Here is a 13586-nt window from a genome sequence, read left to right as displayed (position 1 = left end):
ATGCAGAGGAATGTGGCGGTAACATTATATCACACGGTCATACACTGACATATACAGTGTGTATAGCCACGTGATATATCGTTCCATTGGTTGGTTGGGACACATATCGTGCTGATGTGTTTTCAGCCTAAAAGTGGCCATACGTTAGGACGACCAGCGTCCTTACTATTCCCCCGCAGCTCTCCCGGCAGCTCCAATAGTACGATAGATCATTAGTTCAGCAAAAGTACTCAATGATCTATTGTACAGCCTGTGAATCACTGCTACCCAGATCACCTGATCTTATGTGCAGCATATAAGATCAGATGATCTAGCATACAACCCGCGGAACCATGCATCAGATAGTCATCGTTAGTGAAGTGCATACAATTTGCACTGTCACAAATGATATATCGATCTGATATATCGATATTGGGCGCATCGACCTGATGGTCTTTCAGGTGTGTGGGGGGCTTTAACTTCATAAAACAACCACCAGTTACTACTAGTAAGAAAATGTTATTCAAATTCCTAAAGAAAATAGATGTATACTAGTGTAACTGTATACAGTACGTGCAGTATTTACCTATTTATTATACACATACGTAGTGTGAGACATGCACAGAGTCAGTTTTGCATGCGTATATATATAAATATATACACAATCAGACACACCCTCTCCCCTCCCTCCTCCTTGAAAGAAGTTTTACTTCTGCTTAGCTGAGGGGAACAGGCTGTCTCTAGCTCAGAGGGAAAGAGCAGAGAGACAGACTGTAAAAGAGATAAAGAGTTACAGACAGAAAGTTACAGAGGCAGGAGCTTAGCCTGAGAAACAGACTGGAAAAGACACCTAAGAGTGTGACTGGGAAGCTGTCAGTGACAAACAGGAAAGAAGTAGCCTGACAGAGCCTGAGAGTTACTGTGCTAAAGCGAAAGAAGCTGTCACTGGCAGGCAGATAGAATTACTTGGAAACAGTGTGACTGTAGCAGTCACAGACTGACAAAGGGAATCACTGAAAAAGTGAGTTAAAGACTCCTTGCACTAGGTAAGAATGGCTCTTTTATTAAAAATAGAGAGAACACGGGGATAGATTAAAAAAGTGAAGGTGGTATTTTAAGAAAATGACACAGACATAGTGAGTGAGGCAGACTGAGAAAGCATACAGGAAGGGAGAGGCAAGAAGAGAGAGTACGACTGAGTCACCCACAAGGAGAGAGAGCGTTTCTTTCACCCAAGATCATGCTGGAGTGTACCAGAGACTGATACTAAGAGACAGCCATGACTTCAGTATGGAAAAGACTGCAGCGGACTGGGAAGAGAGCATCCCGCTTCCAATTTGTGGCTTCTTACCAGGAACTAATATTAGAGTGCACCCAGAAATGGTGAGATGACTGTAACATTATCTGTAGTGCATTGCAGTGTGCTGTACAGTGGAGGCTCTCCATGCACTGTCATATACACTAAGGAGGTACATGTGACATGTCTCTGCTCAAACTTCTTTCTATTGGAAATGACAGTATTAGTCTTTCTTGTCATTGTATGTCTTTCAGAGTTCTCAGTATACGGTGTTATACGTCTATGAGTTGTGACAACATGTCTCTGTATAACACCCCTAGTCTATGCAGTGTAACTGCGTAGTATGTCACTACTATGACATTGTAATACATTATCACAGTGCACAGTGAAGGAGCTGTATCTTCCCCTTTACAGTATATCGCATGGTCGAGGTCATGTTATGCAGCATATCTGTTTATGAGGCTTCTCTCAGGGATATCATGTGCTTTGTCAGTGTCATCGCTATTTGTGACTGGGCCTTGGTTGAGGTGACAGTATAGTCACTATAAATAATAGGGTTTTGATGCAGGGCTGACCCTATGCTTAGTTGCAGAGTACTGTATCTTGCATGAGTTTGTACTGCGCATGCTCCAGAACCAAGCATCCACAAGTACGAGCAACGCAGTTGCACCTTTGGGGCGTAACTGAGCTGTCACAGGACCTTCTGACGTGGGCAAAGTTCATAGAGGGCGTGTTGACGGAATTGTGGGCAATGCAGAATTGTACAAATGCATAAATACATGTTTTTCATATGGACGTATAAGACTGGTACATGTGGCTATTGATGAGTGTCAATGCACAAATAGGTACCTCTGCGTAGTACTTTGCATACGGGTGAAAAAAAATACACAGTTACTTCAGTACACGCAATACAGGAACATTTATTCCCAACTTGCCTTCTACTGTATATTAGGCCCTAGGTCTCCATGTATTTGATGTGGTGTTTTATGTAAAGGATATCTCTCCATATTTGTTTTGTAGGGCTGTTCTCTCAGCCTATAATAACTGTAGCCCAAATTTAACAGACTGTGCCTATGTGCTGCGCTGGCTGATCGCTGTGAAACACTACACAGATCTACTGTTGTCTCTTCCTAAGGAATATGTTCAACCCCTTTTATGTTTACAATTATTACGATATTTCATGATTATCTGCCCACTGAGGCCACTATTTAATTTCATTATGTTTTATTTTCTTATGACAGAACCCCCACTGGTGTTAGTAACTATAGAAACCCCCTCTATACCACCCACTGTTGTATCTGTAAAGGGGCAGGGTGTGCGGTATACATTGGGCCCTGAGTCAAGGGGGGCCTACTCTGCACACCCTGCCCCCATTAACTATATTTCCCTGAAGAAATCACCAGGAAAATGGGGCCGGCTACAGTTACCCAGAGTAATCACCAGGAAATTGGTGCCATTTTCCCAGAGATATGTGCCTATCGTAGCCTGGCATCACTGCACATGCTCCAGTGTGAGGGAGTGGACACATGAAGGCAGCAGATAGGCACCCTCTTTGAATAAAACTCCTCTGATGCTACCTCACCAACACATATATTCTCTGCACCATAGTGCATTCAAATATATTAATTACATGATCTGTCAAGCATTTTATTGCACCACCCTTGCAACAGCAGAACTGTTAGCTTGTTTTAAAGCCATCGTTATAAAAGGAGAATTAGTACAAGTGTGCAACAATGGCATTAATAGGTAAAAAGTAAGTGGGATCTGCTTGCAATCTTATAAGCCCTACACACTAGGCGATATTACTGAAAGATATGAACAATCTCGTTAATTAATGAATGAGATACCGTTCATATCTTTCAGTGTTGAGGCAGCAACGATGAACGATGCGCGGCCCCGCGTTCGTTCATCGTTGATGCCCCGTCGCTTGTGCATGCTGGCCAATATTTTCATGCACTGCTATGGAGCTGGGTGACGGGGGGAGTGAAGAAACTTCACTACCCCCGTCACCGCCTCCCCCCCCCCCAGCCGCCGGGTCGCCCGTATCCGTCGTCGGGCAGCTTGGCGGCGGATCTGCCAGTGTGTAGGGCCTATTACAGTTTATAGGGAGATTGGAGTTTGATACGTGTGGTAAGTGCCACATACTGTACATGTATGTCCTCATTGGCTGCAGTACCGCCAAACAGCCCTTCTTGGCATGTCAGGTCGCCTGAGAGTCTGCTAGCGCCAGGGCGTCTTTTACGCATCTTTTTTGCAGATAATGCATGATCAGAACACATTGCGAACAGGACACACCAGTGTGCCAATTAATTTGATGCAATGGGAATAAGTTGTGCTAGACGATCCGTTCATATATCAATGTTGGTTTGAGTCATATGATAGTTTGAGCATATAAAGGGGATAAATGTAAGTCTTCTGTGAGCTGTGCAGGGGGTGTTAATCGGTAGAAATATGTGTTTAAAAGGTACACAGAACTTTGTTTACATGCCCTCAATCATAAAACTATTTGTTTGAGCAGTTCTTTATTGTCTACTGATATACTGAAACATCAGTCCTTAGTGACCTTTGTAATATTTGACCATGATACCAGGTTCTTGCTAGGTCTGAGCAAGTGATCTCTGATTAGGCTGGAGACAAACATGCTCTGACTTGGTGTTTGCTGTAGGCTGATTGTCATCACAAATGTTATACTTTTTGGAGGGGGGGGAGGGGGGGGGGGTGTTAAAACTACATTCAAGAATTTGAAAATTCTATCCACTTGGCTAATCTGCACAATCTCCAGTGTTTGCCGTTTTCACTTACAGTATGTATTGGATTGTATGTGATATACAAGCCCATTTATCAAGTAACTAGGTGCTTCATCGTGCCCTACGGGCGCTCTTCACACCGTCGGAAGGGGCTTTAACCCCTTTAACCCCTGCAGAGACGCGGGACGTCGGGGAGGGGACACAAAGACGCGGGGCGGCGGGGAGGAGACAGACGGGGAGGGGACACAGAGATGCGGGGCGGGGACACAGAGACGCAGGGTGGCAGGGAGGGGATACAGAGAGGCGGGGCGGCAGGGAGGGGACGCAAAGAGGCAAGGAGGCAGATACGCGGGGCGGCAGGGAGGGGACGCAGAGACACGGGCGGCAGGGAGGGGACGCAGAGGCGCGGGGAGGGAGGGGACGCAGAGACGCAGGGTACTAGGGAGGGGACACAGATGTGGGGCGGCAGGGAGGGGACGCAGAGAGGCGGCAGGGAGGGGACGCAGAGAGGTGGCAGGGAGGGGACGCAGAGAGGCGGGGCGGCAGGGAGGGGAGGCAGATACGCGGGGCGGCAGGGAAGGGACGCAGAGACGCGGGGCGGCAGGGAGGGGACGCAGAGAGGCGGAGCGGCAGGGAGGGGATGCAGAGACGCAGGGAGGGGACACAGACGCAGGGCAGCAGGGAGGGGACGCAGAGATGCGGGCGGCAGGGAGGGGACGCAGAGACGCGGGCGGCAGGGAGGGGACGCAGAGAGGTGGGCGGCAGGGAGGAGACGCAGAGAGGCGGGCGGCAGGGAGGGGACGCAGAGACGTGGGGGGCAGTGAGGGGACGCAGAGCCGCGGGCGGCAGAGAGGGGAGGCAGAGACGCGGGGTACAAGGGAGGGGACGCAGAGACGCGGGCGGCAGGGAGGGGATAGAGAGACGTGGGGCGGCAGGTAGGGTACGCAGAGACGCGGGCGGCAGGGAGGGGAGGCAGAGACGCGGGCGGCAGGGAGGGGAGGTAGAGACGCGGGTGGCAGGGAGTGGACGCAGAGACGCGGGCGGCAGGGAGAGGACGCAGAGACGCGGGCAGCAGGGAGAGGACGCAGAGATGCGGGCGGCAGGGAGGGGACGCAGACACGCGGGGTGGCAGGGAGGGGATACAGAGACGCGGGGTGGCAGGAAGGGGATACAGAGACGCGGGGTGGCAGGGAGGGGACACAGAGATGCGGGGCGGCAGTGAGGGGATGCAGGGCGGCACGGAAGGGACGCAGAGACGCGGGGCGGCAGGGAGGGGACGCAGAGACGCAGGGAGGGGACACAGACGCGGGGCAGCAGGGAGGGGATGCAGAGATGCGGGGGGCAGGGAGGGGATGCAGAGATGCGGGGGGCAGGGAGGGGACGCAGAGACGCGGGCGGCAGGGAGGGGACGCAGAGAGGCGGGCGGCAGGGAGGGGACGCTGAGAGGCGGGCGGCAGGGAGAGGACGCAGAGACGCGGGCGGCAGAGAGGGGAGGCAGAGACGCGGGGTGGCAGGGAGGGGACGCAGAGACGCGGGCGGCAGGGAGGGGATAGAGAGACGTAGGGCGGCAGGGAGGGGACGCAGAGACGCGGGAGGCAGGGAGGGTACGCAGAGACGCGGGCGGCAGGGAGGGGACGTAGAGACGCGGGTGGTAGGGAGTGGACGCAGAGACGCGGGCGGCAGGGAGAGGACGCAGAGACGCGGGCGGCAGGGAGAGGACGCAGAGATGCGGGCGGCAGGGAGGGGACGCAGACACGCGGGGTGGCAGGGAGGGGATACAGAGACACGGGGTGGCAGGGAGGGGATACAGAGACGCGGGGTGGCAGGGAGGGGACACAGAGGCGCGGGCGGCAGTGAGGGGATGCGGGGCGGCACGGAAGGGACGCAGAGACGTGGGGCGGCAGGGAGGGAACGCAGAGACGCGGGGCGGCAGGGAGGGAACGCAGAGACGCGGGGCGGCAGGGAGGGAACGCAGAGACGCGGGGCGGCAGGGAGGGAACGCAGAGACGCGGGGCGGCAGGGAGGGAACGGAGAGACGCGGGGCGGCAGGGAGGGAACGGAGAGACGCGGGGCGGCAGGGAGGGGATGCAGAGACGCGGGGCGGCAGGGAGGGGACGCAGACACGCGGGGCGGCAGGGAGGGGACGCAGAGACGGGGGGCGGCAGGGAGGGGACGCAGAGACGCGGGGGGCGGCAGGGAGGGGACGCAGAGACGCGGGCGGCTGGGAGGGGACGCAGAGAGGCGGAGCTGCCTGTGCACTCTCACCTGTGAAGTTGGTGTAGCGGCCACATTAGCAGGCGCGCTGTCCCCCGTCTCTGGCCTGTGGAGCCGGCAGCCCAGGCCCTGTGGTGCACAGTCCGGGAATCTGGGGATGGTGGGAGGCAGCGTTGTGTTCGGTGTGCGGAGGAGGCAGCGGGTGTCTGTACCGGCGCAGGGGGGGCTATGAAGCCTTCTCCTGCGCCACCCGTCCCTCCTGATGTGTACGGCGGCGGCGGCAGCAGTTACAGGCGCGGGTGATGCTGCGCCGTAACTGCAATCTCTTCGTCCGTTGTGCGGACGGCGTCTGGCGGGACAGTGGGTCCCAGGCGCGGCTGCAGTGCGGGAGCTGGCGTTGGGGGGGTGTGGAGGGCGGGAGGGGTGGTGCGGGCTGCGGCTGTCTGGTCGGCCGTGGTGCAGGCGGCAGGGCCCGGCCACCGTCTCTGTGGCGCGGATGGCTGTGGGAGGTGCTGGCTTGTGCGGCGGGTGGGTTCGGTGCGGTGGGTTAGGCTGGGCAGTGTGTGCTGGTGAGTTATGCAGGCGTCGGGGTCGGGGGTGTCTGGGCTGTCAGTGGCTGCTGGAGGGGGGTTTGGGGTGTGTGGTGCGGGTGGAATTGGGGTGTAGGTGGCACGGGAGGGGTCTGTGGTTACCTGGCAGTGTGTGGTGTCCATGCCCTGGTGGCTTCTGGCTCAGTGGCAAACGCAGGATTTTCATGGGGGGGTTTCCGTGCGCGCGCATGTGTGTGTGTGTGATCGTAATTGAGTAGCCAGCACACTGCACAAGCTGTGTGTGTGTGTGTGTGTGTGTGTGTGTGTGTGTGTGTGTATATATATATATATATATATATATATACACACATATATATATACACATATACACATATACATACGTACATACACACACATCTGTACATAGACATACACACATACTGTACACAGCATACATGTGTACACACACAGTTTACATGCACACATCACACACACACACACAGTATACATACTAACAGTATACATGCAAACATACAAACATAGTATACATGCACACAGCCACACACGCACAGTATACATGCACACAACACACACACAGTACACATGCATACAGCATATATACATACACACACTATATATGCACACAGCAAACATACATAGTTACACACACACACTATACATGTACTTAGCATACATACATTAATACACACACTATACATTTTACATAGCAATACACACATCCACTAACATTGAACAGAACCCCCTCCTCACCTTACACTACAGTGGGAGCCGAAAACAGCAGACACTGCCTCACGTAGCTCTGTCTCATGGCCCCTTGAACTGCCTGAGAGGAGCTGCGCGCTTCCGCTGCAGCTCCCCCTACAGGCAGCCAGCAGCGGCAGCAGCCAGGTTCACACTGTCACTCGGACAGTGTAAAGAGGAGGGAGCTGCTGCATAAGCTTCTCCTCATTTAAAAAAAAAAAAAAAAATCGGACGGGAGCGCCGATGGATCGGAGACCAGGGGGGGTTTCTAGGTACTCTGAAACCCCCCCTGCGTGCGCGTATGTTGGTGGGCGGATTATGTGTCTGCAGCTCCGTCCTGCTAGTGGTGTGCTGGGACAGGGGAGGAGCTACTAACTCCGCCCACCACTGTGACTCCACCCAGCGTTAGAGGGCCAGGCACAGTCACAGGGCAAATATCAAGTAATATTTGCAGCTATGTTCCTGAAAACCCTAGTTTTCGGGGTTAGCCACAAATATTAAGTATCAACTGCATGTAAAAAGGAGGAACCGCAGCAATTATCTCTGATACCTGCTGCGATAGAAGTTTTACACCCGAATGTGTACAAAGGACACACAGGCACAGGTCCAGCATGACAGATGTGCACAGAATTCATATTTACCTATTCTCCCGGAATGGCCGGGGGGCTCCCGAAAATCGGGTGGCGCTCCTGGCCCCCTGGAAGAAAGGGCAAGTCTCCCAGCCAACAGCACCTGCCTGTACTTCCCCCGCAGCCGCACACGAGCTCCCGCAGACAGGAGAGGTAGATGACGTTACTTGATGTAAATTGCATCATTGTGGCCCCGCCCCCTGCCTCACAATGCCTGTATTGTCAGCATTGTGTAGCGGGGGCGGGTCCACGATGACACAATTTTACAGACACCTCCCCTGCTCCGTCCCTATCCAGCATCACCCCTCCTCCGTGACTCCCCCAGTATGCCAAGCTGCGCCCCCGCCATGCCGAGCTGGAGGCAGCCTGAATATCGGCAAGTATGCCACAGATGGCAACCTAATTATTTGTATAAATGGATTATTTTGCATTACTAATTTACTATTCTGTTATTTATTATTTATATTTGATTAAAAGAATTATTTGTACATTATATGCCAAAAAAAAAAAAAGATGTCAAAAGCAGCATAAAATCTAATTCTGGGTTTTGGTAAAAGTCTAAATTTTACTCTTTACTGTAGCTAAATGGAAAGGATTGACGTGCCAGTTACAGTATACAAGATGGACTACTGGTCTTTTTTCAACCTCACCCACTATGTTACAACTCCTCATTTGCTGCTCTCTTAGGCAGGGGTGTAGCCAGATCTTTACTGCCCCCATTGCAACATTTTGTTTACTGTGCCCCACTTCATATTATGTTGCCTTATAATGCCTTTCAGTTCCATTTTAAACCACATTACAATGAGAAGGTCCAGGGGCATAACTGGCACAGGTTTGTAAGGGCACCTATGTACCACCTAATTGCATACCTTCCAACTTTTCATCCTGCTGGGTTGGGACACTCGCATGGCGTAGCAAAAAAGGGACATAGCCTCGGATGGGAGGGCATGGCAACAGTCAAGTGGGCGTGGTCGCACACCAAGGATCTGTTTTCCGTAGTTTTGGGGGCGTTCCCAGCACTCCCCGAGCAGCAGGGCATCCCCCGGCTCACTCCCGGCACATGCGTACAGCATCTATTCAGAGACCACTCGCTGCTTTGCAGAGCAGGTCAGCGGGTGATCAAAGGCTCCCCCAACTGCGCCCGCGGGACAATTCTGCCCACAGGAGGGACAGCGGGACAGTGTCCGAATAGCGGGACTGTGCCGCTGAAATCGGGACAGTTGGGAGGTATGCAATGGTATTATTATTTTTTATCATTACCAGTTATTTATATAGCGCACACATATTCTGCAACACTTTACAAAGAATATTAGGCCATTCACATCAGTCCCTGCCCCAGTGGAGCGCACAATCTATATTCCCTATAAAATGTACACACAGACACATGCGTGCTATGGTTAATTTTGTTGGAAGCCAATTAACCTACTACATGTCTATTGAGTGTCTATAATTATAACGGTATCCGTTTAGATGGTCGACCATGTTAAGGTCGACAGTCATTAGGTCGATCACTATTGGTCGACATTGACGTGGTCGACATGGACATATGGTTGACACATGAAAATTGTTGACATGGATTAAAAAAAAAAATTTTTCACTTTTTCCTACTTTACCATCCACGTGGACTACGATTAGGAACGGTAACCTGTAATCGAGCAAAGCGAGCCATGCAAGGGGACGCGGTACACTAATTGGGGTTCCTGGTCATGTTCCGGCAAAAATGACACCAAAAAACAGTTTAAAAAAACATGTCGACCTTTTCATGTGTCGACGTGTCCCATGTCAACCATTTTCATGTGTCGACTATTAGTCCATGTCGACCAATAGTGGTCAACCTAATGATCTAATGAATGTCGACCTTAACATGGTCGACCATTCATACCATAACCAATTATAACTGCTGTGTTTAAAATGCTAGATACAATTGGATTTTGGATCTGATTTTGTGCAAATGGATCAGACTGATACAAGTAGGTTTAAAATGCATGTGATATACGTGGATATACAAAATCTAACCCAGCTGGAGTTCTATGGCAAAAGGTACAGAGATTACTATAGAACAAGCAAACTAATCCACTATTCATATATTTCATGTTTGTTTTATCATGTTATCCCCCTGTCTTTGATTGTATGCACGCTATTTGGATCTTCTCAAGGATCACTGTCTGAACCATTGTTAGGACTGTAGATAAAGGCTTAGAATCACGGTTAGCAATAGAATTAGATTAAGATAGAGTTCACCATTCTTTTTTTCTGTAGATCACATGACCATAAGAACCTTTGTTTGATGAACATAAGTGCCCTTTTCTAAACAAAAGATCTGTTGTTTCTTAGTATACTGGGAGGCTAAGGTATAGACACATTTACAGCCTTCCTCCAACAAGGATTTACAATTAGGACATGTATTGGTGGGCCTTGGTAATTGCAGTTTTCTTCCATTTAACTCCTTCGCTGTTGATGACGAGTAAGACTTTTCATCCGCATGCACCTGTAAACTGCAGATGACGAGTCCCTCTTGTCATTCACAGCAAAGGTCTCCATGAAAAAAACCCATACCTGCTTGAGTTGCTGCAGCAATGAAGGCAGACCATGCAATATTGTAAAATAAAAATATAGTTTTGAATGGGAGATAGGGATTTAAGTCCCCATATCTCCTGAACGTTGGAGCATAGAAAGATGGTGGCAACTTAATTTGAAAAAAGGAAGTCCGCTCATTCAATCGAGGTTCCACCCATAAAAGCTAGTATATGTTGTTCACTGAGAAAGGTAAGTCCCCACCTTCAATTGATATGGCTCCTTAGCAGCTGTTATCTGGGGATCACCAGGCAATATCACCCTGTGCTTGCACATATTGGGGTCGATACAATTAAACGCGATATGAATAACACAGGGAAGAAGGTCCCAGAGCTATTCAATTGACCGCACTGTTATGTCGGAGAATGCTGGTTCTCACGCCTTAAAACGGGTGTTTAGTCGCAAGAACAGGTGTTCTCCAACTTACGTGCTTGCTGTGATGCTGTTTGCACTGCTCTAAAGGCAGGAAACAGCATTGCGGCAGTAGTTTAGTCGGATATCTGCTCACATCCTCTGGTCGGGTATTACGGTGCGCCCAATTGAATAGCTCCGGGACCTCCTTCCCGCCTCTATTCATATTGTGTTGAATTGAATTGACCCCCATTGTGTCCTCCCTCTTCCATACCGGCCTTCAAAGATGTGGGTGCATCCTTGTTTTAAAGAGTGGAGTCCGCTCGTTAAAGTTAGTGATGTGCACCGGAAATTTTTCGGGTTTTGTGTTTTGGATTCGGTTCCGCGGCCGTGTTTTGGATTCGGACGCGTTTTGGCAAAACCTCACCGAAACATTTTTGTCGGATTCGGGTGTGTTTTGGATTCAGGTGTTTTTTTCAAAAACCCCTAACAAACAGCTTAAATCATAGAATTCGGGGGTCATTTTGATCCCATAGTATTATTAACCTCAATTACCATAATTTCCACTCATTTCCAGTCTATTCTGAACACCTCACAATATTATTTTTAGTCCTAAAATTTGCACCGAGGTCGCTGGATGACTAAGCTAAGCGACCCAAGTGGCCGACACAAACACCTGGCCCATCTAGGAGTGGCACTGCAGTGTCAGACAGGATGGGCGATTTAAAAAATAGTCCCCAAACAGCACATGATGCAAAGAAAAAAAGAGGCGCACCAAGGTGGCTGTTTGACTAAGCTAAGCGACACAAGTGGCCGACACAAACACCTGGCCCATCTAGGAGTGGCACTGCAGTGTCAATCAAGACAGGATGGCACTTCCAAAAAATTGTCCCCAAACAGCACATGATGCAAAGAAAAAAAAGAGGCGCACCAAGGTGGCTGTGTGACTAAGCTAAGCGACACAAGTGGCCGACACAAACACCTGGCCCATCTAGGAGTGGCACTGCAGTGTCAATAGCAATGGCCTACTACTATATTTACTGCGCAAAACTAAAATTCACCACAGGTATAGAATGTAGATGGATAGTATACTTAATGGATGACGAGTGACGACACAGAGGTAGGTACAGCAGTGGCCTACCGTACTGCTATAAGTATATATATAGTATACTGGTGGACACTGTCAGCAAACTGCAAAACTGTCTAAAATGCACCACAGGTATAGAATGTAGATGGATAGTATACTTAATGGATGACGAGTGACGACACAGAGGTAGGTACAGCAGTGGCCTACCGTACTGCTATAGTATATATAGTATACTGGTGGACACTGTGTCAGCAAACTGCAAAACTGTCTAAAATGCACCACAGGTATAGAATGTAGATGGATAGTATACTTAATGGATGACGAGTGACGACACAGAGGTAGGTACAGCAGTGGCATACCGTACTGCTATAAGTATATATATAGTATACTGGTGGACACTGTCAGCAAACTGCAAAACTGTCTAAAATGCACCACAGGTATAGAATGTAGATGGATAGTATACTTAATGGATGACGAGTGACGACGCAGAGGTAGGTACAGCATTGGCCTACCGTACTGCTATAAGTATATATATAGTATACTGGTGGACACTGTCAGCAAACTGCAAAACTGTCTAAAATGCACCACAGGTATAGAATGTAGATGGATAGTATACTTAATGGATGACGAGTGACGACACAGAGGTAGGTACAGCAGTGGCCTACCGTACTGCTATAGTATATATAGTATACTGGTGGACACTGTCAGCAAACTGCAAAACTGTCTAAAATGCACCACAGGTATAGAATGTAGATGGATAGTATACTTAATGGGTGACGAGTGACGACACAGAGGTAGGTACAGCAGTGGCCTACCGTACTGCTATAAGTATATATATAGTATACTGGTGGACACTGTCAGCAAACTGCAAAACTGTCTAAAATGCACCACAGGTATAGAATGTAGATGGATAGTATACTTAATGGATGACGAGTGACGACACAGAGGTAGGTACAGCAGTGGCCTACCGTACTGCTATAAGTATATATATAGTATACTGGTGGACACTGTCAGCAAACTGCAAAACTGTCTAAAATGCACCACAGGTATAGAATGTAGATGGATAGTATACTTAATGGATGACGAGTGACGACACAGAGGTAGGTACAGCAGTGGCCTACCGTACTGCTATAAGTATATATATAGTATACTGGTGGACACTGTCAGCAAACTGCAAAACTGTCTAAAATGCACCACAGGTATAGAATGTAGATGGATAGTATACTTAATGGATGACGAGTGACGACACAGAGGTAGGTACAGCAGTGGCCTACCGTACTGCTATAAGTATATATATATAGTATACTGGTGGACACTGTCAGCAAACTGCAAAACTGTCTAAAATGCACCACAGGTATAGAATGTAGATTGATAGTATACTTAATGGATGACGAGTGACGACACAGAGGTAGGTAC

General features: G+C 49.7%; 1 protein-coding gene across 5 annotated transcripts in view; it reads left to right on the top strand.

Annotated features, from left to right (window-relative positions):
• Positions 1-680: 680 nt before the first annotated feature.
• The window catches only part of LOC134969314 (EH domain-binding protein 1-like protein 1), a 292891-nt gene continuing 279985 nt past the window's right edge, over positions 681-13586 (top strand). For all 5 annotated transcript variants that reach the window (XM_063945182.1, XM_063945181.1, XM_063945179.1 and 2 more), the window contains exon 1: positions 681-1362. In XM_063945182.1, coding sequence (XP_063801252.1) covers positions 1259-1362 — 104 coding nt within the window. In that variant the 5' untranslated portion in view covers positions 681-1258. The remainder of the gene's footprint in view (positions 1363-13586) is intronic.

Source organism: Pseudophryne corroboree, chromosome 11, assembly GCF_028390025.1.
Source record: "Pseudophryne corroboree isolate aPseCor3 chromosome 11, aPseCor3.hap2, whole genome shotgun sequence".
Taxonomy (NCBI): domain Eukaryota; kingdom Metazoa; phylum Chordata; class Amphibia; order Anura; family Myobatrachidae; genus Pseudophryne; species Pseudophryne corroboree.
This window is presented reverse-complemented; position numbering and strand designations above follow the sequence as displayed.